This window comes from Dendrobates tinctorius, unplaced genomic scaffold (genome assembly GCF_039654945.1).
Source record: "Dendrobates tinctorius isolate UK_male_01 unplaced genomic scaffold, ASM3965494v1 ptg000250l, whole genome shotgun sequence".
Classification (NCBI taxonomy): Eukaryota; Metazoa; Chordata; class Amphibia; order Anura; family Dendrobatidae; genus Dendrobates; species Dendrobates tinctorius.
Window position 1 is genome coordinate 25,123,307 of NW_027361917.1, and position 27,781 is coordinate 25,151,087.

The 27,781-nt window shown below is 47.6% G+C and overlaps 1 protein-coding gene and 1 pseudogene across 1 annotated transcript; one reads left to right on the forward strand and one right to left on the reverse strand.

The window, feature by feature from the left end:
* Positions 1-464: 464 nt before the first annotated feature.
* Positions 465-26,310, reverse strand: RDH13 (retinol dehydrogenase 13). Its single transcript, XM_073557541.1, has 7 exons — positions 25,958-26,310; positions 17,726-17,844; positions 14,380-14,535; positions 14,115-14,219; positions 3,113-3,325; positions 2,153-2,254; positions 465-748 (listed from the first exon to the last, which is right to left on the reverse strand). The coding sequence occupies exons 1-7, from the start codon at positions 26,029-26,031 to the stop codon at positions 522-524; spliced, it is 996 nt and encodes a 331-aa protein (XP_073413642.1). The 5' UTR covers positions 26,032-26,310; the 3' UTR covers positions 465-521.
* Positions 25,300-27,781, forward strand: part of LOC141063486 (EKC/KEOPS complex subunit TP53RK-like) — a 29,358-nt pseudogene continuing 26,876 nt past the window's right edge.

The window sequence follows — 27,781 nt, forward strand, 5'->3', positions numbered from 1 at the left end:
GCAAGACATTGATCCAAAACACCGCTCCAAATCTACTCAGGCATTCATGCAGAGGAACAATTACAATGTTCTGGAATGGCCATCCCAGTCCCCAGACCTGAATATCATTGAACATCTGTGGGATGATTTGAAGCAGGCTGTCCATGCTCGGAGACCATCAAACTTAACTGAACTGGAATTGTTTTGTAAACATGAATGGTCACAAATACCTTCAACCAGGATCTCATTAATAGCTACAGGAAGCGACTAGAGGCTGTTATTTTTGCAAAAGGAGGATCTACGAAATATTAATGTCACTTTTATGTTGAGGTGCCCATACTTTTGCACCGGTCAAATTTTGTTAAAATGCAGATTGCACATTTTCTGTTAGTACAATAAACCTCATTTGAATCCAGAAATATAACTGAGTCCATCAGTTATTAGATATATGAAACTGAAATAGCTGTTGCAAAAACCAAAACTGTTATAAAGAAAAAAGGTTAACATTAATAGGGGTGCCCAAACTTTCACATATGACTGTATTACACTGTACATTCTTGTATTGCTTCATCAAGATGAACAAGTTTGGCACTTTCTTCCCAGAGTTTCTTTGCCGTCTCCTCGTCCATAGCTTGTCTTGCTGGCTCTTTTTCTTTCATTGCATTAAAATATTTACCAGATGTCCCTTGAAGATCTTCAGCAATGGCCAGATATACATTGGGCTGTGCCGCTTGTCTTGCTGTTTTTATCAAGAACCAAAATATCGGAGCTGAAAAAAAACAGACATATAAAGGATAATGTTACAGTTAATATATTTTAATTAAAGCTAATATACTTTAATAAAAAAAAAAAAAACTTAAAATCCTTAGTGCCCCCTCACTATGCTTTCTAACTGCATTATTTTTTTTTTTGCTTACTTCCTGTTTGATGACAATTCATTTAAGAACCCCTCAGTGCATGCTGGGATACTTAAATGAGCTACCATCTGGGGTCAGCGGCTGTAGTCAATGTCCCTATCCTCAAACGAAGCGTCAGGGACGTCCATTTCAAGGGCTAGGCTATCCCTGCTCTACTGAACATACATTGGCTGTCAATTCTGACTTATGCTCAGTATGTTCAGTGACAATGCGCTCCCTTACCAGCTCAAATGAAAAGTGTTGAGACAGCAAGAAAGCATATTGTCAGTGTTTTGCAAGGAGAGAATGAGCGAGCAGAGTGACTTGTAGGGTGGGGTTAGTCTCGTCTTTTACTGTTCAACATGTTCTTTCCTTACAATGCGCATAGACAGCGCGCTGTCTTGTAGGGCTATGGCATTTCTCATCAGAGCCAGTAAGGGAGCGCACTGTCACTCTGCATATTGAAGTGACAAGATCCTACTGAGCATATGTTGGAATTGACAAGTGACGCATGTTCAGTTCAGCAGCGACTAGCCCAGCCCCGGAAATAAACAACACTGATGACGCTTCGTTTCAGGGTTGGTATGATGATGTCTCGTTTGGGCATCCCAGTATGCAGTGTGGGTTCTCAAATAGTCAAGGAGGAAGTAATAAAAATAAATAAAGCAATTAGATAGCATAGAGAGGGAAGGGTAGGGAGTTTTTAATCAAATTATATTAGAAAATAGATTTGATTATTACATTAAATATACGGGGCTCAGCATTCAGAGAATTAGAAGATCTGCAGCAGAAACACTGATATTATAAAAACTACAGAAGCAGCTTAGTAAGTGACACATTGCTGGAACTAGAGTCTCTGCCTCTACATTCTGCTGCACGCAGATGGGGGGAGCAAAAAGCTGGTAACGAATTCTATTTAATCTGTAATTTTCTATATTTAAAGTACATGTACTTGCACGCTGCACCCCTACCAAGCGAATAAAGCCCCCTGGCGTCCTATTTTTGTTCTGCATAAACAATGGAAGTACCAATCTCCATGTTTATATGATGAAGATAACCGTGTCATCACACTATCATAGCACCTGACCGACTCATTGGCTGTCCGCACTTTCTGTGCAGGCACTGAAGTAAACCCAGCACTTGTGCAAACACAGGCAGTCATCTGGTGTAAAGTAAACTGCTGGTGACCACATTGAATGGATGAGGGGATGAATCTTTCAATATTTGCTCAATATAGTGGACAATTTCTTTAATTTGAGATTAAATATGTATCTCACCAAGTACAGAACTGGAAAAGGTAGATTTATGCATTCCAGTATGTCTTCCCAGTTCAGTATCTGCAACTCCAGGGTGCAGGGAGTTGGCCGTAACTCCTGTTCCTAAACAGAAAAATTGATTAAATTAGTATAAAGAAGAAAAAGAAAAAGAAGAGCAGCACAACAGAAAGCTCAAAATAATTACAACTTCATATATCATATTCAATATTTATTTTCCAAAGTCAGTCATATTAGTAGAGTGAAATGAACATAGCGACATAGTGCAGGCAAGACTTGACATTTTACTAGTGAGCCTGATATAATAAAAAAGAAAGAAGAAGCGGCAATCACCGAAGTGTCTTGTATCTTTATTTAGAATAAAAAAGTGGCAGCCTAGATACAGAGCGAGGAAGCTGGGGTATGTAGGTGATGGATGTTTTGCACTGCTCTGCGCTTTGTCTCTTGCCTGTGCATTCTCTGTAGCATTTTGTAAGCACTTTTCAGGTGAGTTTCTATGCACCCGCCCCCCTCCCCCCCAAAAAAAAAAAAAAAAAAAAAAAATTGTACAAGTATAAACTGTTTTTTTTCCTAAGGAAAGCTGTGGGCAATTCAGATTAATGACATGACTCTCCTACTAATAAAAGGATTGGGTGAACTTTGAGAAACTATGGTTATGCCCTATTGGATAAAGTCTGAACTAGATCCCACAAGAGTCACTGCCACAGCTCACCTCTAAACATCATCCTCTTGTACAAGTGGTGATTAGCACCTACACGCTGTACTCCATTGTATAAGGGGGTAATATTTCAGACATCCCCCTCCAAAATTACATTTCCAGGTGGGATACTGCAGTATGGGAAAAACAATGTACCAATAAACTGATATAAAACAACTTCTCACTTTTCTCAGTCCCCATAAACCAGCCACAATACCATCATTTACTATATACACACACAATATGTCAGCATACTGCCAACTCACCTTGCAGCCTCTTTGCCAGTTCATTGGTGAACAGGACATTGGCTAGTTTGCTCTGACAGTAAGCTGCTTTTGTGTTATATTTCTTCTTCTCCCAATTCACGTCATCAAAGTCAATATCTCCTGCTATGTGAGCCAAGGAAGACACATTGATAATGCGGGACGGACCAGACTCCTTCAGTCTATCAAGTAACAGATTGGTCAGGAGGAAGTGGCCTGTAAAAAAAGAAGAGAAAACTAAAATGTGATTATTTCTTATTGTTCCAGATACAAGGTAGAACAAGTGATGGCAATGCCATGCTGATCAGCAGAGGCGCCAAGAAGTGGCACCGCACTGGTCTAATGTAATGAATCAGTTAAAAACAGGTCAACTATTTTTAAGAAGATGATAAATCAAGCTCCATTGATGCTCAATGGCATTTTATTCTACTTACTTTTCTGGTAGGCTTCCATTTTTTCTATGGAACAAGAAGATACAATGGCTTTCATCGTTTACTAGACACCAGTATGTTCATTACCCTTGCAAATATTAGCATAATGAGTGGAGTTCCTTTGGCCCAGTACACTTTCTCTCTTCTAGTGGTCCAGCAGAAATCCAAACTTAGTGAAAAGTTTTATCAAAATACTAAACCATCGTGAAATAGATTTTTCAAGTCATTGCTCTATTACAGCACATACAGTGGGTACGGAAAGTATTCAGACCCCTTAAAAGTTTTAAACCTTTGTTTCATTGCAGCCATTTGGTAAATTCAAAGAAGTTAATTTTTTTCTCATTAATGCACTCTCTGCACCCCATCTTCACTTAAAGACAGAAATGTAGACATTTTTGCAAATTTATTGAAAAAGAAAAACTGAAATATCACATGGACATAAGTATTCAGACCCTTTGCTCAGTATTGAGTAGAAGCACCCTTTTGAGCTAGTACAGCCATGAGTCTTCTTGGGAATGATGCAACAAGTTTTTCACACCTGGATTTGGGGATCCTCTGCCATTCTTCCTTGCAGATCCTATCCAGTTCCATCAGGTTGGATGGTGAACATTGGTGGACTGCGGTTTTCTTTCTTTTTTTTTTTATCAAATAGATTTTTATTAATCAGAATTCAAAATACACAATATACAGTAAATCTTCCACAAACAATAGATTTACAAATTGAACATCCCTGTTCCCCCCCTCCCACCCCCCCCCCATGTAGACAGCTTATATAACTATTTTCTCCATAAGATTTCTCTTACACCTTAATTTACCATTAGTCATCCTTTTTACCCATACTGTCAATCAAACCATACAAAACAGAAATGTTCCTATGTCCGGGTATTAATGGTCTATCCACAACACCAACATTGTAAAATATAGCACATTCCCATCAGTTAACTGTACCGTATTGTAACCAGGGATTCCACAACCTCTCATAGGTTTTAGAATTGCCTCTTTTAGCATATATCCTTTCCTCCAGCCAGATGATACAAGACACCTGTTTCACAAACTCTCTCCCAGAAGGTGGTTCTTTCCTGATCCAGTTCCTCACAATCAGTTTCCTTGCTACATATAGTAGTCTGGCTATAGCAAGCTTTGCACTATTAACCATTTCAATTTCCTCCACATATCCCAGTATGCAGACCAGTGGGTTTTTGGGTATAACACTTCCGTAAGCCCCTTCTATTCTGTTAATGACATTAAACCAGAACGCAGATAGCTTGGGACAAGTCCTCATCATATGAAGGATTCCGGCATCAGACCCCCCACATCTTGGACAGTCAGAGTTGTCCCTCAGCCCCATTTTAAACATCAGAAGGGGGGTATGGTACACACGATGGATCACATAAAGATAGGACAACCTAGCTGGTTCACTCATAGTGAGTTTGGGGACATATTCTAGGACGCTGTCCCATACCTCGTCAGTCATCACCCCAATCTCTACCTCCCATTTGGATCTTGCTTTAAGTGGGAACCCCATTAAATGTGTATGCAATATATCTTTGTAGGTGTGAGAAATTACCCATTTTGTAAGTCCAGCACCACCACATATATAGTCCAACACTATGTCAGATTGTATCTGCAGGTTTCTGGAAAGTTTTTGAGCCGTAATGGCATGCCGTACCTGACAGTAGTGGTACCATTCAGAATCCGGCAACTGAAACTCACTCTCTAATTGCACAAACGGTCTCAACTCCCCGTTATCCATAATTTGAGACATTAATGTCAGCCCCCTACGTTTCCAGCCTTCCAAGTTTCCGAATCTCTGGGAGGTTACTATTATCCCATATAACTGTGAATCTAGTCAACCCGGTCAACCCTCTCACCCTCTTTAGTCTGTTCCACAGGTCTTGTAAGAGTCGCAGAGTGGGACACCCGTCTCCCATTACACCCATCTTCCCATCCTCTAGGCCAAGTATCAACGGGCTTCTATTTAGTACGTATTCCAGCACTCCTCTGATGACGACTGCCTTCTCTTGATTAGACCACCCTCTGAGATGTTGACTTTGGGCAGCTAAAAAATACAGTTCTGGATTTGGTAGTGCCAGTCCCCCCTCATCCTTTGGTCTTTGCAAGGTTTCAAGCCTTATTCTAGGTTGTTTCTTACCCCATACCAAGGTCCTAAACAGTGAATTCACCACTCCGAACCTTTTCTGCGGTATCCAGATTGGGGAGTTGTGTAATATATATATAAAAGCTTGGGCATTAAAACCATTTTAAGTAGATTAATCCTTCCCACCACCGACAAGTGTAATTTGTTCCAAGTATCCACCTTAGTTCTTAAAACTGCCAGTAGAGGTACTAGATTAGTATTAAGGTACTCAGTCACCGGTAGGGAAACCTGTATCCCCAAATATTTAAACATTTCCACACATTGTAGTTTGTTGGCCCCTATGTCTTTCTGAGTCCATACCACCTCCTTGTCCACTTTAAATAGGCTTGATTTAGACCAATTTATGGTCAGTCCTGAGATCTCACCGAACCCCTCAATGGTCTGCACAAGTGCACAGCATGATCCAATGAAGCCGAGGGGTCCCCTTTGAATAACAAAAGGTCATCCGCATACAGGGCCACCTTTTCCTCCAAATCGCCATATTGAAACCCCTTTATTGCCTTGTTGCGTCTAATAGCATCCGCCAATGGTTCTATCGCAATAGCTAACAGGAGCGGCGACAGTGGACAGCCTTGCCTCGTTCCTCTATGCAGCTGTAGTCCCGCGGACATTACCCCATTAATCTTCACTCTAGCTGTGGGTTGAGTATACAATAGCTGAATCCACGCTGTAAATTGAGGACCAAAGCCCATACTATGCAGCACTCTCCACAGGTATGACCATTCTACAGAGTCAAAGGCTTTATGGGCATCAAGTGAGGCTATCACCCTCCCACCTGGGTTATCGACTGGCAACTGCAGATTGAGATATAGTCTCCGTATAATGGCTGCTGTTGATCTGTTGGGCATAAACCCCGATTGATCCATATGGATCAATGTATCAACAACACCAGTTAGTCGGTTCGCCAGCACTTTAGCTAGTATTTTCACATCAGCTGTCAGCAAGGATATTGGCCTGTATGAATCTGGAATTCCTGGATTTTTACCGTCCTTAGGAATCACCACTATCACCGCCTCCCGCATAGATGCAGGCAAAATCCCTTCTTTCATAGCCTCCTCAAACACTATTAATAGCTTGGGTAGCAGAATTTCTTCTAGGTGTTTGTATATTTCCGCAGGAAGACCGTCTGCTCCTGGGGCCCTCTCATTAGTCATGCCATGCAAAGCTATCTCCAACTCCTCTACTGTGATAAGAAACTCCAACTTATCCCTATCTTCCATAGATAGTGTCGGAAGCAGTCCCGCTCCTAGAAATGCCTCCGCCCACCCCTCCCTTCCCATTCTACTCGATGAATAGAGATTCTGGTAAAAACCTGCGAAGACCTCCAGAATTTCGGGCGTCTCAGTAACCCTTGTCCCCTTTGCAGTATCCATACTATGTATAAATGAGCTGCCTCTCTGGGCTGCAGCTATAATCGACAATAGATGACCAACTTTTTCCCCTTCTTCGTAGAATCTAATCTTCTGAAAAGCCTGGGACTGCCGTTTTCAGGTCTCTCCAGAGATGCTCAATTGGGTTAAGGTCAGGGCTCTGGCTGGGCCAGTCAAGAATAATCACAGAGTTGTTCTGAAGCCACTGCTTTGTTATTTCAGCTGTGTGCTTAGGGTCATTGTCTTGTTGGAAGATGAATCTTTGGCCAAGTCTGAGGTCCAGAGCACTCTGGAAGAGGTTTTCATCCAGGATATCTCTGTACTTGGCTGCATTCATGTTTTCTTCAATTGCAACCAGTCATCCTGTCCCTGCAGCTAAAAAACCCCCCCATAGCATGATGCTGCCAAGTTTCACTGTTGGGATTGTATTGGGCAGGTGATGAGCAGTGCCTGGTTTTCTCCATAGACCGCTTAGAATTATCATCAAAAAGGTCTATATTTGTCTCATCAGAATCTTATTTCTCATAGTCTGGGAGTCATTCATGTGTTTTTTAGCAAACTATGCGGGCTTTCATATGTCCGGCACAGAGAGGTTTCCGTCGGGCCACTCTGCCATAAAGGCCTAACTGGTGGAGGGCTGCAGTGATAGTTGACTTTGTGTAACTTTCTCCCATCTCCCTACTGCATCTGTGGAGCTCAGCCACAATGATCTTGGGGTTCTTCTTTACCTTACTCACCAAGGCTCTTCCCCACGATTGCTCAGTTTGGCTGGACGGCCAGGTCACAGAATTCTGGTGGTCCCAAATTTCATCCATTTAAGGATTATGGAGACCACTGTGCTCTTAGTAACCTTGAGTACTGCAGAAATTATTTTGTAACCTTGGCCAGTTCCTTTGACCTCATGATTCTCATTTGGTCTGACATGCACTGTGAGCTGTGAGATCTTATATAGACAGGTGTGTGCCTTTACAAATCAAGTCCTAACGGTTTAATTAAACAGCTGGACTCCAATGAAGGAGTAGAACCATCTCAAGGAGGATCACAAGGAAATGGACAGCATGGGACTTAAATATGAATGTCTGAGCAAAGGGTCTGAATACTTATGACCATGTGATATTTCAGTTTTTCTTTTTCAATAAATCTGCAAAAATTTCTACATTTGTTTTTTTTTTTCAGTCAAGATGGGGTGCAGAGTGTACATTAATGAGAAAAAAAGAACTTTTTTTAAATTTACCAAACTAGCTAGGCCCGTGCGAAATTTTCGCACATTGGTCGTCGGGACGCAGGCAATTTAAAAAAAAAAAATCAAGCTGGTCAAATGTAAATGTATTTCATGAGATGATGAACACAGACAGGTATTGATATATGTAGATTGGTAATACAAAAAATTGGTTTGATAAGTAGAGGCCAAAAAATATCTTCTGGTTGAGGTGCCACCTGCAGGTCATTGTCTCTTTCTGCAGGTTTATGAAAATGAATGTTTAAACTGTATTTAGTGATAAAATCGTGTGTGGTTTGACTCTTTTCTTGCTGAAGGCAGCAAGTCTATCTTTCAAATGATGTATCGTGTGTGTTGGTGGGGCGAAGTAATCAGCGAAAAAGCAGTGCATGTTTACAAATGTGTTTGCATATGTGACTCACCTGCAGTGAAGTGTGCAATCCTCCAATGTGCCTGAAATAGGCTGGGCAAGCAATTGAGCAAGCTGAAAAGACCCCAAGGCAAATGTTTGGATTTATTTGTGATGTCTGTAAGCAGCTTTGAGGCAGTGTGCTTTGGGGTAGCTGGCACCTGCAGGTAATTTGACCTTTCAAATGGTGTATCATTTGTTTGTGTGGGTGGAGTGTGCAATTCAATAGGCAGTGCATGTTTACAAATGTGTTTGCATATGTGCCTCACCTGCAGTGAAGTGTGCAATCCTCCAATTTGGCTAAAATAGCCTGGGCAAGCAGTGCGGCAAGCTGGAAAGCCCCCAAGGCAAATGATTGGATATGTTTGTGATGTCTGTAAGCAGCTTTGTGGTAGTGTTCTTTGGGGTACTGTGGTTCCACCTGCAGGTCATTTTTCCTTACTGCAGGTTTATGAAAATTAATGTTTAAACTGTATTTTGTGATCAAATCGTGGATGTGTGGTTTGTTTGGCTATTTGACTGAAGGGACGGTTTGTGCATTATAGACGGATATTGGCAATGACAGAAGGGAAACAGCTGGGGAAGATGGAAAAGGAGTGCAGTACCTAGATTTGACCACAAGACGGCAGGGGGGAGCGTAGTTCAGGACTTGACAGCAGCTTAGGGCTTTAGAAACCGCTTAGTCATGGGGGGCGGGGAGATAGGAACCCAGGAGGGAAATTCCCGAGGAAGGGGATAAATAGGACAGGACAGGGTTCCAGGCTAGGCTAGTCCCGGGAGGAGCTCAGGAGGAGAAGACTCAGCACGGAGGACTGACAACGGTGGAGAGCTCGACCAGGAGACTGATAGGAAGAGACAGTCAGGGGGGTGGCCCTGACACAAAGAACCGCAGGACAGACGAGGCCCCGGGGGTACCGATTGAACGACGACCTTGGACTGGTGAAGAGTTGGCGGTAGATAGGCCTAGGGCAGCCCCAGCGAAAGATCCGCGAAGAACGTCACTATGACTGAAGGAAGGTGAAGGTACCCGGGCCTGAATACGGAGAGCTGTAAAGGAGCTGCGGTGTATGGCTACGGTCGTCAGAAGGATGGCCAATAAACTTGGACCTGTTGCAACCAAAATCTGCCTCCGTCTGGTGTCTTTGTCGTCTGGTCGCGGTAAGCAGTGGACCACCCCCCAATCCGGGCCCCTACTACATTTGGCTTAGTCGGCAGGATCGCCTCCGCCAATACTACAACTTTAGCGGCAAGCCTGTGACAGAAGAAATCAAAAGGACTTGAATTGCTTTACCTGTGGATTACAAATTTGAGACTTTGTTCCGGATCACTGGCTGTCATCAGAGGATCTGGGGCGGTACAAAAACCGGACAAAATGGCTGTGATATTCCAGCGTCAGGAAGAGGCACGGGCGTTTGCAGTTGTACTGGACGATCTGGGGCCGTCTCAAATCTGCCCCTGGGGGGAGTGGTGTACATCTGGAGACCGCCAACCCCTCATGCTGGACCCTGGAAGATGGGTGAAGCCGACCACCGCCCCACCCAAGAACGGGAGTGGCCCAAGTGGGAAGACCGGCTGCGGCTGTTTGGCGCCATTCGATTGCTGTACACAGGACAGGATGCGACGTTGCAGCTGCCGCGGTCTCAGACGCCTGGAATGGTGGTGGCGTCAGGAGGTCGAATCTCATCGGGAGACCTGCCCCTGGGAGCCACTGACAGCACCCCAGACATCGGTTGGAGAAGAGGAGCGACTGCGGGCCCTGCTGGAGCAGCCGCTGAAGAAATCTCCTGGGAGCATCCCTGCGGGACCAACGAGCCTGGAGGCTAGCCCTGCCAGATGGCGGGGTGAAGATCGGAGGCTGCGGGGTGGCCTGCTGGAGGCCGCGGCGACGGGGAAGGTGAGAGGTCCCCTGGCCCAGCCGGCCGCCGCGCGGCCTCCTGCTTTCCAATGGGCCTGGCTGCGGAGGGCTTTGCGACCTCCGCCGGGCCGAGCGACGCCTCTGCCTGTGTCCCCGAGCCACCCCGCCCAGCGGGCACCACGTCCCGTGTCACCGGTGCGGAACCCACCCGTGGCCGTCCCTGCCACGCTCCACCTTGAGGCGGCGGCCTACCCACCGAAGCCTGCCGCCACTCCGGCCCCACTCCAGGTCTCCGTGGTGGCCGGGCCACCAGCCCCCACGGCCTATCCACCGGCAGCCGCGGCTATCGCTGCTCCATCTTCGGCTGCGGCCTGTTTGCGGGAACCCGCGGCTGCTCCGGCCTCCTTACCGGTGACAGCGGTCGCCTCGGCCCCGTCTGCGACTCCGGTAGCGGCCAGCCCCGCGGCCGCATCTACTTCACCCACGGGACCTGCGGCTGCCCCTGCCCGTCGCCCGGCCCCAGCGGCTGCTGGGCCGCCGGAATCTGTGGCCGCCGCTGCCCCGCTCTCGACCCCGGCCGCGTCCCGCCCACCGGACTCCGCGGCCTACACCGGACCCTCCGTTTGGGTTGCGGAGGTCATAGAGAAGCAGAGGGCCAGAGAGCGGGAGATCTGGGGCCTGATCCACAAGAAAGGAGAGGTTGGTATGGCGGCTCCACGGTCCACCGGGCGGCTCGTATACACCAACCTGGAGAAGGGATACGGGTTCATTCGGGACCTCGCAACCGGCCAAAAGGTATACATTAACGTGACTTCCATCTGTCACGGCCAGGCTTTGTGGGAGGGGAACTTGGTGTCCTTCTATAAGGAGTACTGTCTCCGCGGCTACTACGCAGTAGCCGTGATCGCTGAACCCGAAGGCCACGAGCCCCCGTAAAGAAGGACCCCCAGAGACACTCCCAGCAACCCGGGAGCTCCACGGCTGTGGAGCCCCTTGCTACTGGCGGGACACCGGCTATCAGGAGATGGGCCGGACTACCGGGATTTCGATGCACCGTTGTGCAGGCCAGAGGACAGTTCGACGTCCAAGAAAAGGGACATGTTTTGTTGTTTATTACTTGCTCCTGACATAACGGGGATGCGGGGGAGGAAGGGGGAGTATTCATGTTCTGTTTTGAAATGTTGTGCTTAAAGAAATGATGTGTTGAAAGAAAAAAAAACAAGAAGAAAAAGGGGTTACTCCTGTTGAGTCACCCTTATTGTTATTAAAGCAAAAGTAACCATATATACGGTATATCAAAAGTTGATTTAATGTGTAGTATGTATAAGAGTGTGTAACAGGTCCCGGGTACAGGGTATGATAAAAACGCTGACCATGACTTTCTGACAATGACTAGATGGACAAAGAGACGGAAGACATTGAGCCAGACAGTGGTCCGTCAGCCTGGTCCCCGACACCACGGACACCCCAAAAGGATAGGCGGGCTCTAACGATGACCTGGTAGGCGAAAGGCCTCAGTCATGGCGTTCCGGACAGTTGAGGGTAACAGAAGGAGAGAGTAGTGGGAGGTACACGCCGTAGAGTAGTCCAGGTGGACCTAGCCAACCTGAAAGAAGATGTCACGTGGCGTGCGCGCCGGCGAGTAGCAGTAGAATGCTCGGAGCATGGTACTCCCGGTTTGGTTCGGCTCCCCGCATGTGGCGGGCTTGGCCCAACAACCGCTCCGACAACAGACAGTGGGCAAGCTTTAGGACGACGAAGGTAGGGAGTACGATTGTCGGGGACGACAATAGACAAAGGAAGGGGGAGTGTGGGGAAGGTGACATGACGGACTTGACTGAAGGAAGAAGAGACGGTTTGTGCACTATAGACAGATATTGGCAATGACAGAAGGGAAACAGCTGGGGAAGATGGAAAAGGAGTGCAGTACCTAGATTTGACCACAAGAAGGCAGGGGGGAGCGTAGTTCAGGACTTGACAGCAGCTTAGGGCTTTAGAAACCGCTTAGTCATGGGGGGTGGGGAGATAGGAACCCAGGAGGGAAATTCCCGAGGAAGGGGATAAATAGGACAGGACAGGGTTCCAGGCTAGGCTAGTCCCGGGAGGAGCTCAGGAGGAGAAGACTCAGTACGGAGGACTGACAACGGTGGAGAGCTCGACCAGGGGACTGACAGGAAGAGACAGTCGGGGGGTGGCCCTGAAACAAAGAACCGCAGGACAGACGAGGCCCCGGGGGTACCGATTGGACGACGACCTCGGACTGGTGAAGCGCTGGCGGTAGATAGGCTCAGGGCAGCCCCAGCGAAAGATCCGCGAGGAACGTCACTACGACTGAAGGAAGGTGAAGGTACCCGGGCCTGAATACGGAGAGCTGTAAAGGAGCTGCAGTGTATGGCTACGGTCGTCAGGAGGACGACCAATAAACTCGGACCTGTTGCAACCAAAATCTGCCTCCGTCTGGTGTCTGTGTTGTCTGGTCGCGGCAAGCAGTGGACCACCCCCCAATCCGGGCCCCTACAACAGGTGCAGTATGAACGGAGATACAAAGTAATCACCGAAAAACAGTGTTTAGAAATAATAGAATAGATGGCTGCAATGAAACAAAGAGTGAAAAATTTAAAGGGGTCTGAATACTTTCCATACCCACTGTAGCTGTTCAATAGCGTGATGAGGTTTTTAGGTACCTACACACCTTACAGAGTTGTTGTCTGAATGCTTGCTTGGCCAGCAGTTGTCTTTCCTGATTCTCCTATTGTGTAGCCTCTGTCCACATTTCCCCCTCCCTTCGGGGAGAAGGTTCATCAGGGGATGTGGACCGAATCCCATTTAGGGGCACTGACACAACTAGTCAGACTCATTTTTTGGTACTACTTGCCACTGCAAGAGTCCAGTTTGTATTCAGATATACTAACCTCACCCTGATGAACCCCGGAAAGTAGGGGGAAACACGTTGGGATGCTATACTAACATATATGGGCAAATTATATACAGGTTATACTTGGGTACTGCCCTTGTAAGGGCGGGAGCATTGTAGGGGCATGACATGGAGTCTTAGTGAAAAAAAAGAGTAATTTAAACTCCCCTGTTATCATTGTTTCCCTCCTGCTCCTGTCTCGTGCATACTGCACAGAAAACTACATTTGTGGGAAGAGTCAGGAGGCCTCCATACACATTTTATCATAATTGATTTGGGGCCTTTATATCTGCACTTGAGATGAGCGAACATGCTCGGATGAGGCGATATCCTAGCATGCTCGGGTGCTAACCAAGTGTCCTCAGCACGGTCGAAAAATATGTTCGTGTGTCCCTGCAGCTGCATATCTAGCAGTTGTTCGACAATTGCAACATACAGGGATTGCCTGTTTCATATGCAATCCCTGCAAGTGTTGCGCCTGTCAAACAGCCACGAGACATGCAGCCGCTGGGACTTGAACATATTTTGCGAGCACGCCGAAGACACTCAGCACCCGAGCATGCTCGGATAACACCTTGCGCGAACACGATCACTCATCACTAACCCATACCCTTCTTAGAAAATGTTACCTTTGGCATGATGTTCTTACCCAGATGGTTAACTCCAAACTGCATTTCAAATCCATCTTCGGTTTTCCAGTTAGGACACCTCATTACTGCAGCATTATTTATTAAAATATCTATGTGCTCCTCCTCTTAAAATAAAAAAGTGACAAAAATATATAAATAAATAGACTAGTTATTTGATCACTTAATTAAAAAAGACTAGATGAAGTTATGTCCTACTCAATGTATGGAAATGGACGGTGTTGTTTTTTCTCCCACTCACCAGCCCCAATTACATTTCTGCAGTACCTCTCAGGATGCCCTTTGCAAATTCTTTGATAGATTTTGTAGATGCCAAATCCAAGTGTTTGGCAAACACATTGTGATTTAGCGTTTTGCCACGGATTTCCCTTGCGGCATCTTCACATTTTCCCATGTCTCGACATGCCATGATTATTCTACCACCTACAGAATGACGAAAACAAAGAAACAGGATTTCTATAGGTTTATATAGCTCTTCTGGAATTTTTTGTTTTACACAGACTTGTAACCAAATTCCAATAATAAAGAGGTTGTCTGGTATTTTTACATTGCTCGCTTATCCTTAGGATAGGGCATAAATACCAGATCATTGTTGCCGGAACCGGACGGATGTGCTTAGTTGTGCATCAGAACAGCACAGCTCCATCAACTGCATAGTAACGGCAGGAGGGTACTGCACATCAGCCCCTATTCAAATAAATAGGAGTAGACCTGCAGTTCCACGCTGTGGTCACTATGCAGTTGTTGAACCTGTGATGCTCCAAAACTAAGCGCTTCCGGACACATTGGCACTGGGAACAGCTGATTGGCAGGATTGCCGGATCTCGCAACTCCACCGATTTGACATTCATGACCCATCAAAGGTATGGATTATGAGTACAGTTCAGGGGTGTCCATAGGTCCCCGCACCCAACATATGCTAAAAGAGGATCCTTAAAAAGTAACCCATCAAAAACAACAACACCCCCCCTTCACACACCATTTATATGACTTTGTAAACCTTAAAAAGATAGGCCAGTTGATCCCTTAAAGCCCCCAAAGTGCTGCTATATCAGCTATATATTGCATTGTGCAGTTGTGTCTGGATGTGCATTGGCTCGTGATGATGCACTTAAAGCTTCTCAACCTCCCATGTATTACATAAGTAGCAGCACCGATCACTAGCTGATTGATAGGTCAGAGGCCAATGAACCAGAGCAACCAAACTATCAAATCAGGCAGTGGAGGATGCGGCTATTTACAGAACAGATCAGAGAACGGCTGAGAAGCTGTAAGTGCGTCGTCATGCCCCAATGCACTTTCAGACAAGTGTACCAAACTTCAAAAACATGACTTCTCGTTGCTGGAGAAGCACTTTAAGATGACAACGGGATTGACTAGCTTATCTTTTAAAGCAGGGGTCCCCAACCACCGGTCCGCGGCCCAGCACCGGGCCGTTGCAGTGCCCTTGCCGTTCCGTTGACACAAGGGGAGCCGGCGGCGGTGCAGCAGCTGATACTCACCTAGCGGTCCCTGTCGGCGCGGCGGCTTCATCCAGCGCTGAGCGGTCAAGTGTACCGCTCATTTAAGGTCATGAATATAGACGCCACTCATCTCCCATAGGCATGGCGTCCATATTCATAGACCTTAATGAGCGGTAGCACGTGACCGCTCCGCACAGGAGCTGAAGCGCCGCGAGATGCAGGGAAGGAAGTTCAGCGATGTGAGGGTAAGTATCATGGGGGAGCCGAGCGGAGCCATATATACAAGGGAGAGAGAGTGGGAGCGGAGCCATATATATATAAGGGAGAGAGAGTGGGAGTGCAGCCATATATACAAGGGAGTGAGAGTGGGAGCGGAGCCATATATAAGGGAGAGAGTGTGGGAGCGGAGCCATATATACAAGGGAGAGAGAGTGGGAGCGGAGCCATATATACAAGGGAGAGAGAGTGGGAGCGGAGCCGAATATACAGGGGAGGGAGAGTGGGAGCAGAGCCATATATGAAAGAGAGGGAGAGTGGGAGCGGAGCCGGATATACAGGGGAGGGAGAGTGGGAGCAGAGCCATATATGAAAGGGAGGGAGAGTGGGAGGGGAGCCATGTATACAGGATGGGACAGGGGAGCCATGTATACAGGATGGGAGAGTGGGAGCGGAGCCATATATACAAGGGAGTGAGAGTGGGAGCGGAGCCATATATACAAGGGAGAGAGAGTGGGAGCGGAGCCATATATACAAGGGAGAGAGAGTGGGAGCGGAGCCATATATACAAGGGAGAGAGAGTGGGAGCGAAGCCATATATACAAGGGAGAGAGTGTGGGAGCGGAGCCATATATACAAGGGAGAGAGAGTGGGAGCGGAGCCATATATACAAGGGAGAGAGAGTGGGAGCGGAGCCATATATACAAGGGAGAGAGAGTGGGAGCGGAGCCATATATACAAGGGAGAGAGAGTGGGAGCGGAGCCATATATACAAGGGAGAGAGAGTGGGAGCGGAGCCATATATACAAGGGAGAGAGAGTGGGAGCGGAGCCGAATACACAGGGGAGGGAGAGTGGGAGCAGAGCCATATATGAAAGGGAGGGAGAGTGGGAGGGGAGCCATGTATACAGGATGGGACAGGGGAGCCATGTATACAGGATGGGAGAGTGGGAGCGGAGCCATGTATGCAAGGATGGGAGCAGAGCCATGAATACAAGGATGGGACAGGGGAGCCACACAGAGCTGGACAGGACAGGGGCAACCACACATACATTTTCTGATGATTAGAAAATAATCAGCATGTACAGTACTCCAGTACAATCTTTCTTAAGTGCTCAATGCTCCATTTCCTTGTAGGTTCCAATCATCATTAGCAGTGACGTTCATCAGTAGAAGAAGCCCAGTGCTCCCACTGAAACACAGAAACAAGGCAGGTGCTCCCACTCATTCAAAACCTATGGTGAGTTGAGTCACATTATGTTATAATTAAATGATAAGTATGCACTGCTAAACTACAACCGCGTCCATAGCCCCGCCCCCTTATGACCGAAGCCCCGCCCCTGTCACACCTCCATCCCCGCCCTGCCGGGCCATGGAAGAATGGTCTTGCGTGAAGCCGGTCCCTGGTGCAAAAAAGGTTGGGGACCACTGTTTTAAAGGGTTAAACAATCATATTAAAAACTTTTTGGGGTGGAAAAAATGTTTCTGACAGGGTTCCTTTAATAAGCTGGGCTGCTATATATCAGTCTGTTATCTGGCTACACCTTCTTATGCAGTGGGGTAAAGTAAAAATAGTGCCCCACACTGTATATGTTTTTTTTGTTGTTGTTTTTCACAATGGAAGTCAACAGCATGTACTTTATATACCACTGTATGCATGGACAGTGACAGAGGTTTGTATCAGTGAGGTGAATGCGGCATTACAGTTCTGGACATACAGCATCTGTCATCTTTCTGGCATTATATACAAGGTTATAGCTGATGTATATTTAGTTACAGACCTTCTACAATCTCAGCTACTTTTATACCATAGTACAGGATTAGAGCTATTTCCACATTACACTGGTGGTTTTTTACAATTAGGTTTAATTGCTGCCAATGGAATAGTGCATACAAAACACGCACGCACTATATTCGTTGTACCATATTCTGACCTCGGTTTGCAAGCTCCAAAGCAGTTTCTTTACCAATTCCTGTGTTGGCACCAGTTACGATCACCGTCTTCCCTTCGATTTTCACTTTGCTGGGACATGGACCACCACCTACGTAGTCCCTGAAGAAAGGGTGAGGGTAAAGCAACAATTATTACAGTATTCATACATAAAGGAATTAAGAAACGTGATTTAATCCCTTCCAAATACCACCTGCTGCTAACTTTCCTAACCATTTACAGTACACTGCCCATACCGTATAAATCTCTGGGCGGTCCACACTGATCTCTGGACTGACGGTCTAAAATGTCAATACATTCTAAGCAGCTTGAACAAGATCGTAAAGCTGTGGTGGAGGGAGGGTGCATGTCAGACACAGCCAGACTTCCCAGAGAGAAGATAAACAGGGTTTAATTTCTTCTTCATGACCCGGCCGATTTTTACAATTCTGACCACTGTCACTTTATGAGGTCATAACTCTGGAACGCTTCAACGTATCCCACTGATTCTGAAAATGTTTTCTCGTGACTAGGGTTGATGGAATAGCTTTGGATAAGAGCTTATCCGAATAGCTGTTTGTTGGGCTCTCCATACATGTATTGTGACAGTGACACAGCCACTACATATGCAGCTGCGAGGCGGAACAGCTGATCAGGAGCGCTCCAGGTATCCGGGTTCCCGATGCAGCTATTCGGATAAGCTCTTATCCAAAGCTATTCACTCATCCCTACTCATGATATATTGTACTTCATGATAGTGGTAAAATTTCTTAGATATGATTTGCATTTATTTATGAAAAAATTGGAAATTTGGTGAAAATTGTGAAATTTTTACTTTTAAGTGCCCTTAAATCACAGAGTGGGGGGGGTCACACAAAATAGTTAATAAATAACATTTCCCACATGTCTACTTTACATCATCACAATGTTTGAAAAGTCTTAGTTACTCACCGGTTAACGGTGTTTTTCGGAGTCCATGACAACACCACCTGAGAGAGGGGATCCGCCCTTCAGGAACAGGAAACCTACAGATACAAAAGGGCGGCACCTCTCCCACGCATCAGTTGGATTACAGAGCACAAGAGGACCACAATGGTTAATGGCAAAATTTATATACAGTACTTTTACACAACTATTCCTTACCAGTGTACATACAAGAGGAAGAAGTGCACACCCAAATTTAAACTAAAGGGAGGGAATATACGGGTGCTGTCATGGACTCCGAAAAACACTGTTAACCGGTGAGTAACTAAGACTTTATCGGTCGTCCATGACAGCACCACCTGAGAGAATTACAGAGAGTAAAACTATTTAGGGAGGGACTACAGCCTGCAGTACCCTTATACCAAAAGAGAGGTCTGTGGAAGCACCCAAGTCTAGCCTATAATGACTATAAAAGGTGCTCGGAGAGGACCAAGTAGCCGCCTTACATATCTGGTCAATGGACACTTCTGATCTTTCGGCCCACGAGGTCGCCATGGCTCTGGTGGAATGCGCCCTCAGCTTCCGGGGTGGCGACCTGCCTTTTGAGGTGTATGCTATTAAGATCGCTTCTCTAACCCACCTGGCTAGTGTACTTTTTGACGCTCTACAACCTTTCCTAGGGCCTTGACAAGAGACAAACAGGGCATTATCTTTCTTCCAGGGATCTGTAACTGCCAGATATTCTATGAGGCATTTTCTAACATCCAAGGTGTGAAGTTTCTCTTCCTTCTCATTAGCTGGGTTAGGGAGGAAAGATGGAAGGACTATCTCCTGTGTCCTATGAAAACTGGAAACTACCTTAGGTAAATACGCCGGATCGGGTCTGAGTATTACCCTATCGTCCTTGAACTGTATATAAGGAGGACGTCTAGATAATGCCTGGATGTCGCTTACCCTACGAGCTGAGGTTAGGGCTACCAGGAAGGCTACTTTGAGGGACAGGTTCTTTATGGAAGCTGATGAGATAGGTTCGAATGGGGCTTCTGTCATAGCCGTGAGGACTAGGTTCAAGTCCCACGGCATGAATCTATCTATCGCTATTGACCTGGATCGACCTGCTGCCTTAATGAATCTACTGATCCAGTAATTACCCGCGATGTTGCAGCTAAAGAGGGCCCCCAAGGCTGATACTTGTACTTTAAGGGTACTAGTGGAGAGCCCCATATCCAGACCTTTCTGAAGATATGGTTTACAGGTGCTGAGGTGCCAGCGACCACTCCAGAGTTCTGCAGGAATTTTTTCCAAATTCTGACATAGATTTTGGTGGTGATGACTTTCCTACTTTTAAGTAGGGTGTTAATCAGGCCTGGGGAGAAGCCTTTTTCTCTCAGCAGTGTCCGTTCAAACTCCACGCCGTCAGATGTAGGCCAGCCACCTGAGGATGGAACACTGGGCCCTGGGATAGGAGATCCGGAATGTCCGGAAGGACCCAAGGGTCGGACACCGACATGGTCCTGAGGCAAGAAAACCAAGCCCTCCTGGGCCAAAACGGAGCGATAACTATCACCCTTGCTCTGTCTCTCCTGATTTTCTTCATCACCAGGGGCAGTAGCGATAGGGGAGGGAAGACGTAGGCTAGCCTGAAGTCCCACTTTACCAGAAAGGCATCTACCGCCAGGGGGTTTTCTCTGGGATTTAGGGAGCAAAATTGTTTTAATTTTCTCTTTTCTCTGGTAGCGAAGAGGTCTACCTCTGGTTGTCCCCATTTTTGTACAATTAGGTCGAAGATGGAGGTGTTTAGGGACCATTCTCCTTGTTTTAGTGGATTGCGGCTCAGGAAGTCTGCTGTGATATTTTCCTTCCCTTTTATATGTAGAGCTGTTAAAGATTGAAAATGCTGCTCTGCTAGCTGGAATAGCCACTCTGCCACATTCATCAGGGGTTTGGAACGAGTCCCGCCTTGGTGGTTGATATAAGCCACGGTCACCTGATTGTCGGAGAACACTCGCACATGATGGCCCTGTAGATACATAAGTAGCTCCTTAGCTGCCTGCTCTACCGCTGTCAACTCTTTCAGATTAGATGACATTTCTATCTGATGATGCTCCCATAGGCCCTGTACCAGAATCTCCCCCATATGAGCCCCCCAACCGGAAGGGCTAGCATCCGTGGTAATTATGCGGGATATGTCATACTCCCAGGGGACCCCTTTGGATAAGTTATCCTTGACTAGCCACCACTCTAGGGATTCCCTTGTGTTTCGGGACAAGGTTAGCTGGCCCTCTAAGTAACCCTCAAGGATTCTCTGATGCCTTAAGACCTCGCCCTGCAGTTTTCTTGTATGAAACTGTGCCCACTGGACTGCCGGGATACAGGACGAGAGGGAACCCAGAAGGGACATGGCTTTCCTGAGGGACATGGTAGGGTTATTGGAAGCGTTCAGGACCTGATAGTGTAGGCGAACAAGCTTCTCCGGGGGCAGACGGCATTCCTGTTTCTCAGAGTCTAGGATCAGGCCCAAGAATTATTGGACTCTCACCGGCTGTAACCGAGACTTTTTAATGTTAAGCAACCATCCTAACCCCTCTAGGGCAGACATTGGCCTTTGTAGTTGTTCCAGACAATGTTCTGCTGTTTTCCCTACGATCAGGAAGTCATCTAAGTAGGGGATCACCAGAATGTCCGATTCACGTAGATGGGCCATAACTTCAGCTACTACTTTGGTAAACACACGGGGAGCGACTGCCACCCCAAAGGGGAGGGCCGCATATTGGAAATGTTGGACTGACCCATCCAGCTGAACCGCCACTCTGAGAAACCGCTGATGAGCTGCATGAATGGGAATATGGTAGTAAGCGTCTTTTAAATCTAACACCACCATAAAACAGTTTTGAAACAGTAATTTTATTGTTGATTTAATTGTCTCCATCTTAAACGGGCGTATGACCAGGAACTCATTGAGGGATTTAAGGTTTATTATAGTCCTGAAGGACCCGTCTGGTTTGCGGACCAGGAACAGGGGGGAGTAAAACCCTTTCCCCGTTTCTCCCTCTGGGACCACCGTTAGGACCCTCTTATGGCAGAGATCATGCACCTCGGCCTCCAGGGCAGCTTGTTCTGGTGTGGAAGACCTGAGCGGGGTGACTTTAAATCGATCTTGGGGGACCCGGGCGAATTCTAGGCGTAGACCCGCAGCTATCACCCCCAGTATCCATTTACTATTGGAAATCAAGGACCAGGCTGGGTAGAAGGCAGCTAGTCTCCCCCCTACCGGGGCAACTAGTCATTGGGGAGGTTTTTTAGTGTCACGTGCTGGACCTTCTTGATGCCCCCCTCCTCCGAACATGAAACCTGTACCTCTCCTTCTTTTGTCCTCCCATCTGCCCTGATCTCTGGACGGCCTTATACGGAAATAGCTTTTCCTGGTAAAGGGACGTCTGCAAGAAGGATTCGGTAGACTGGGGAACTTCTTTTTATCATCCCCGGCTTTCTCTAGGAGTTCATCCAAGACTGGCCCAAACAGATATTCACCCTCACATGGAATGGAGCAGAGTCGTGATCTGGCCTGGATATCTCCCGGCCAGCATTTTAACCAAAGGGCCCTTCGAGCTGCGTTAGATAAACTCGCAGTTCTGGCTGCCATCCTTGCAGAGTCCGCTGAAGCATCCGCCAAAAAAGCTGCAGCACTTTGGATGATTGGCAGCGTTTTTCGGATAGAAGCTCTTGAGACTCCTTCCTTTAGTTGGGAATCCAATTGGTCTAGCCAGACCATCATGGATCTGGCCGTACATGTGGCCGCTATCGCTGGTCTTAGAGCACCTGCTGACATCTCCCAAGTTCCTTTCAAAAAGGAGTCTGCTTTCTTATCTAGCGGGTCTTTTAAGGAGGCCATGTCGTCGAAGGGAATGGAGGATTTTTTGGAGGCTTTGGCTACTGCCGCATCCAGTTTAGGGGCTTTATCCCATCTGTCTACCACTGGGTCGTCAAACGGGTACCTCCGCTTGAAGGCCGGAGGTAAGGAGCCTCTTTTTTCAGGTCTCTTCCGTTCCCTATCTATTAGGCTCTGGACCTTATCGTTTAATGGAAAGGCCTTCCGCTTCCTGGGATCTAGACCCCGAACATCACGTCCTGAGCTGAAAGTTCTGGTTTTGTGTCTGCTACCCCCATGGTGGACCTTATTGCTTTAACTAGCTTATCCATCTGGTCTAAGGGGAAGCAGAATCGACTCGAGTCTTCCTCCGAAGAAGATGAAGTGGAGGCCGGGGAATCTGAAGAGTCATCGATCCTTAGGGCGGTCGAGGACTCTGAACCTGAGAAACTACATTCTCTTCCCCTAGAGGAGTCCTTTTTAGATAGGGCCTTTATCTCTGTCCTGATTATGTCCCTCAGGCTCGTGGTGAAGTCCGGCGTTTCTTCCGCTACCTGTATGGACGGGGGAGAGTGTAAGGGCCTGTCAATCTACCCCAGGGCTAACGTCCCCTTCCACCCCTACCGTTTGTCTCACGCATGGCTGACACAACTTTTTAGGGTGGCCGTCCGGCAAGGGGCAACTACAGAGGGCACATTCCCTGTGCTTCTGTTTTCCCGTAGCTTTGCTCCCCTGCGAAAAAAACATAAGGGAACACTGCATCAGGGTACATTCACGGAGATCTCTTACCCATGCAGATGAGGCAGGTACCGGATCACAGAGGGAGGCAGGAGGGTCCTTTGTCCTGGAGGAACTTCTGTGGCTCTGTTCGCTCGGACGTTTCTGTTTCTTTTGCTGGCCACTCGCATGTGGTTTCACTGTGGCCTGTTTCTGTGGGTGCTCCTGCACCTCGTCCAGCTGCTCTATGGGGGCTTCTGTCGTATCCATCGCTGGCCTTCAGAAGCACCCCAGCAGCGTCATCTCCTGCCTTTTAAGGCCTCCTTGTCCGGATCAGCAGGGCTCTGGCGCGCACCTCCCACCCGGGACCCCCCCGCGACCCTCCCCCCGCAAGCTCCGGTCATCCTCCCCCCCCCCGGCCACCGCCCCGCATCGCCGTGCACACGCGGTGCGCGCTGGAAGCCGGCCGGCACCCGACTTCTGGTTTCGGCGTCCCTGGCCCCGCCCCCTCCGCCGCGTCACTTCCGCCGCCCGTCTGAGGCCTGCGGGGACACGCAGAAGGAGCCGGCACGGCGCCCCCGGCTCAGGCCAGGCCACAGCCCCCACGCGCGCCGACCTGCGCCCGCCGACCGGGCGCCACCGCCGACCCGGCCGGAAGAGGGGAGAGCGGACCACGGGGAGAGCGCACCAGGAGGGGCCCGGGACATACATACCTCCTGGTGCGGCAACATGGAGGCAGCTGTCCACCGGACCCCTGGCTCCACCTGCTCTCACCACCGTCATGGAGACCTACCCGGCCCCACCGTGGCGCTTCCAGGGACCCGAGCTTGAGCAAGGTAGGAGACCCCCTCGCTACCTGGGTCGGTCAGCCGGCCTGGGAATCCCTCGGCGACTCCATGATGGACGATCTGAAGGAAGTCCCGTCCTCTAGGAACAGGAAACCAACTGATGCGTGGGAGAGGTGCCGCCCTTTTGTATCTGTAGGTTTCCTGTTCCTGAAGGGCGGATCCCCTCTCTCAGGTGGTGCTGTCATGGACGACCGATAAATTATTTTTTGTTAGGGAGTTAGACGGGCTAAACGTTATGTTTTTTGGCTGCAAAATTGCAATAAAATGAAACAGGCAATCAAAACATCATATTTACATCAAAATGGTGTCAATAAAAGCGTCACCTTGGCGAGCAAAAAATAAGCTCTCACCCCGCCCCAAATCCCGAAAAATGGAGATGGCGTCATTTTTTTTTTCATACAAACTTTGGATTTTTGTCACTACTTACCCAAAAAAGAACCTAGACATGTTTGGGATCTGTGCACTCGTAGTGACCTGGAGAACCATAACGGCAGGTCAGTTTTACCGTATAGTGAACATGATAAATAAATTTAAAAAAAATTGTAAAATTGCACTTTTTTTTTAACAATTTCATCGCCCTTGGAATTTTTTCTCCATTTTCCAGTACAGTATATGGTAAAACCAAGAGTGTTGTTCAAAAGCACAATTCATCCCGCAAAAAAAACTAGCCCTCACATGGCCATATTGACAGAAAAATAAATAAGTTAAGGCTCTGGAAAGAAAGGGTTTTTTACCCATAAAATGAAGAATCATTCAAAACTAAAATTCCTTTCCAAGAGATGCAGAAATGGTGCAAAATATTATGCTTAATTTCTGAAATTCATGACAGGAAAACGTTATTATGGGTGAAATCTGCATCAAACCCGCTGAAAGAATTAACATGCTGTAGATAGAAATCTGCAAGTCACAAAGAAGCATCGTGTGCATGGCTCTTCAGGACTCTCATTCACTTTGCTGGCATCAGGAAATCCTTCAGCTTTTGTGACAAATCTGTACCCTATTTTTCGCCTATCAGCTGCCGTCACCGCCATCAGGGGCTTATCGACAACATTCTGTAATGCCGTAGATAAGCCCCCGATGTAACCTGAAAGATAAGAAAAGAGAGTTAGATTATACTCACCGGAGGGGGCGGTCCGGTCCGATGGGTGTCGCAGTCCAGTCCGACGCCTCCCATCTTCATATGATGCCGTCCTCTTTCCTTCCTGTAGCGGCTCCCGCACAGGCAGCCTATTGAGGGCAGAGTCCTGCAGTGCGCAGGCGTCGGGAGAGGTCTGGAGCCAGTGCACTGCAGTATTCTGCTCTGCTCTCAACAGGACAGAGCAGTGCGCCTGCGCCGGAGCCACGACAGGAAGGAAAGAGGACAGCATCGTATGAAGATGGGAGGCGCCTGACCGCGACACCCATTGGACCGCCCCCCCCACCCGGTAAGTATAATCAAACTCTTTTTTCTTCTCTTTCAGGTTACATCGGGGGCTTATCTACGGCATTACAGAATGCTCCTGATGGCGGTGCCGACAGCTGAAAAATAGGTGCCAGATTCCCTTGAAAATGCTTTGTCAGACAGGTTTCGGTGCGGCCCCAAATGATATGGATGCTCCATGCACAACCCTGAACTGTACTGACCGACACAATACATTCACACTGCAAATAAAACCCAATAGACAATGAATGGAATTTGTTTTTCTCAATTTTCTAGTAAAGGATTAAAATTAAAAATAAAAAAGTCACAAAAAAAAGGTTCTGGCAGAACAGGAAAAAATTAATAATAAAAAAATCCGATAAGACCCCATTTTGCAGCGATGTGTAGTGGCCGATTATTGTTCCAGGGCAGGTAATGGCTGATCACAGGGTCCAGGCAGTGTAACAAGACGATACTCACTTGAAGAGGACGGAAGCTCCAATCGCCGTCCCCACCATGGACGCTCCGAGCACATACTTATTAACTGCCACCATCTCTGCCCAGAGGTCACAGCAGCCACCCAGATCAACGTCACTCTCACAGCGTCCCGTCCCGCTTCTCTACGGGTGCTCGCTTGAGTCAAACCAGCGTTGGTTGTCAATATAGGCTGTAACGAGCATTCCTTACGCACTGCCTGCGATCGCCACTAGGGGGAGCGCGGAGCTTTGGATACCGCATACAGTAATGGGTATTCCATGGAGCGCTCGGTCACCGCACAGTGATGTCGGCGCTGCCGAATGCGCTGGGCTTGTAATGGCGCTAATGAAGAAGACGTCTCACTCAGACACAGAGAATGTAAAACCCGAGGGCGGAGAGAAGTGACCTCAAATAAAGCACAATGGCAATGTAAGCACCTGCCCGGTGTAAAGGGGCCGCCTGAGCACCTGCTTTACAAGCCTCAGGGGTGACTAGTCGGACACACGGTCCGGGGGAACTGCTAATGACTGACATGTCTCCCTACACACAGGGAGAGAGCTGTCAGTCACTGGATGGGGCTCAGTGCTGCCCTCTGCTGGTTCAGCGTTAGTGCACCCTGATCGTTATTCTCTGCAGCACGTCGCTCTGGACGTAGGGTAAGGCTACTTTCACACTAGCGTCGTGTGACGGCCGTCGCCCTGTGTCGGGGCGACGTACCGTCGCACGTTGGGAAAGTTTTGCACAACGGGAGCAGCGGATGCAGTTTTTCAACGCATCCGCTGCCCCATTGTAATGTCCAGGGAGGAGAGGGCGGAGTTTCGCCAGCGCATGTGCGGTCGAAAATGGCGGAGACGATGCACAAAAAAAGTTACATGTAACGTTTTTGTGTGCGTCGCGGCCGCCAAAACACGACACATCCGTCGCTCAACGAATGTGACGTGTGCCCATACATCGCAATGCGTCGCTAATGTAAGTCTATGGAGAAAAACCGCATCCTGCAGGCAACTTTTTCGCCAAAACAACACATTGCGACGTACGTCGCACAACGCTAGTGTGAAAGTAGCCTAAAATGATGACAGCAGCTCTGGATGTGACCGGAGTACAATGCATGATGTACAAGCAGAATAGAGATTACAGATCTTGATGTGACTAGAGCACAGATATGATGGAGCAACAGAAGTGACTGCAGCTCTTGAAGTCACTGGGGAACACTGCAGCTCTAGCTGTAACAGGAGTACATTAGGTAACAGCAGAACAGTGATTGCAGCTCTGGGTGTAACTGGAGATTAGGTAACAGCAGAACAGTGACAGCAGCTCTGGGTTTAACTGGAGTACAATACATTAGGTAAGAGCAGAACAGGGACTGCAGCTCTGGGTGAAACTGGAGTACAATACATTAGGTAAAAGCAAAACAGTGACTGCAGCTCTGGGTGTAACTGGAGTACAAAACATTAGGTAACAGCAGAACAGTGACCAGCTCTGGGTGTAACTGAAGTACAATACATTAGGTATCTGCAGAACACTGACTGCAGCTCTGAGTGTAAATGGAGTACAATAAGTAACAGCAGAACAGTAACAGCAGCTCTGTGTATAACTGGAGTACAATACATCAGGAAACAGCAGAACAGTGACTGCAGCTCTGGGTGTAACTGGAGTACAATATATTAGGTAACAGCAGAACAGTGATTGCAGCTCAGGGTGTAACTGGAGTACTCTACATTAGGTAAGAATTAAAAACACGTGACATGCACAAATGTGAACAAGTCGGTAGGAAAGTGTTCACACCACCCACTAACTGAAACACAACAAGAAAGCACAGAATAGCAA

What these genes read in the sequence shown, in the direction of transcription:
- RDH13 (XM_073557541.1), bottom strand. Translation starts at nt 26,031, where the DNA reads ATGGTGGCAGTTAATAAGTATGTGCTCGGAGCGTCCATGGTGGGGACG. An exon ending in GTTTGGAGTTAACCATCTGG is followed by an intron (nt 3,326 to 14,114) that starts GTAAGAACATCA and finishes CTTTTTTTACAG; the next exon opens with GCCACTTCCTCCTGACCAAT. An exon ending in CTTTTCCAGTTCTGTACTTG is followed by an intron (nt 749 to 2,152) that starts GTGAGATACATA and finishes GTTTTTTTTCAG; the next exon opens with CTCCGATATTTTGGTTCTTG.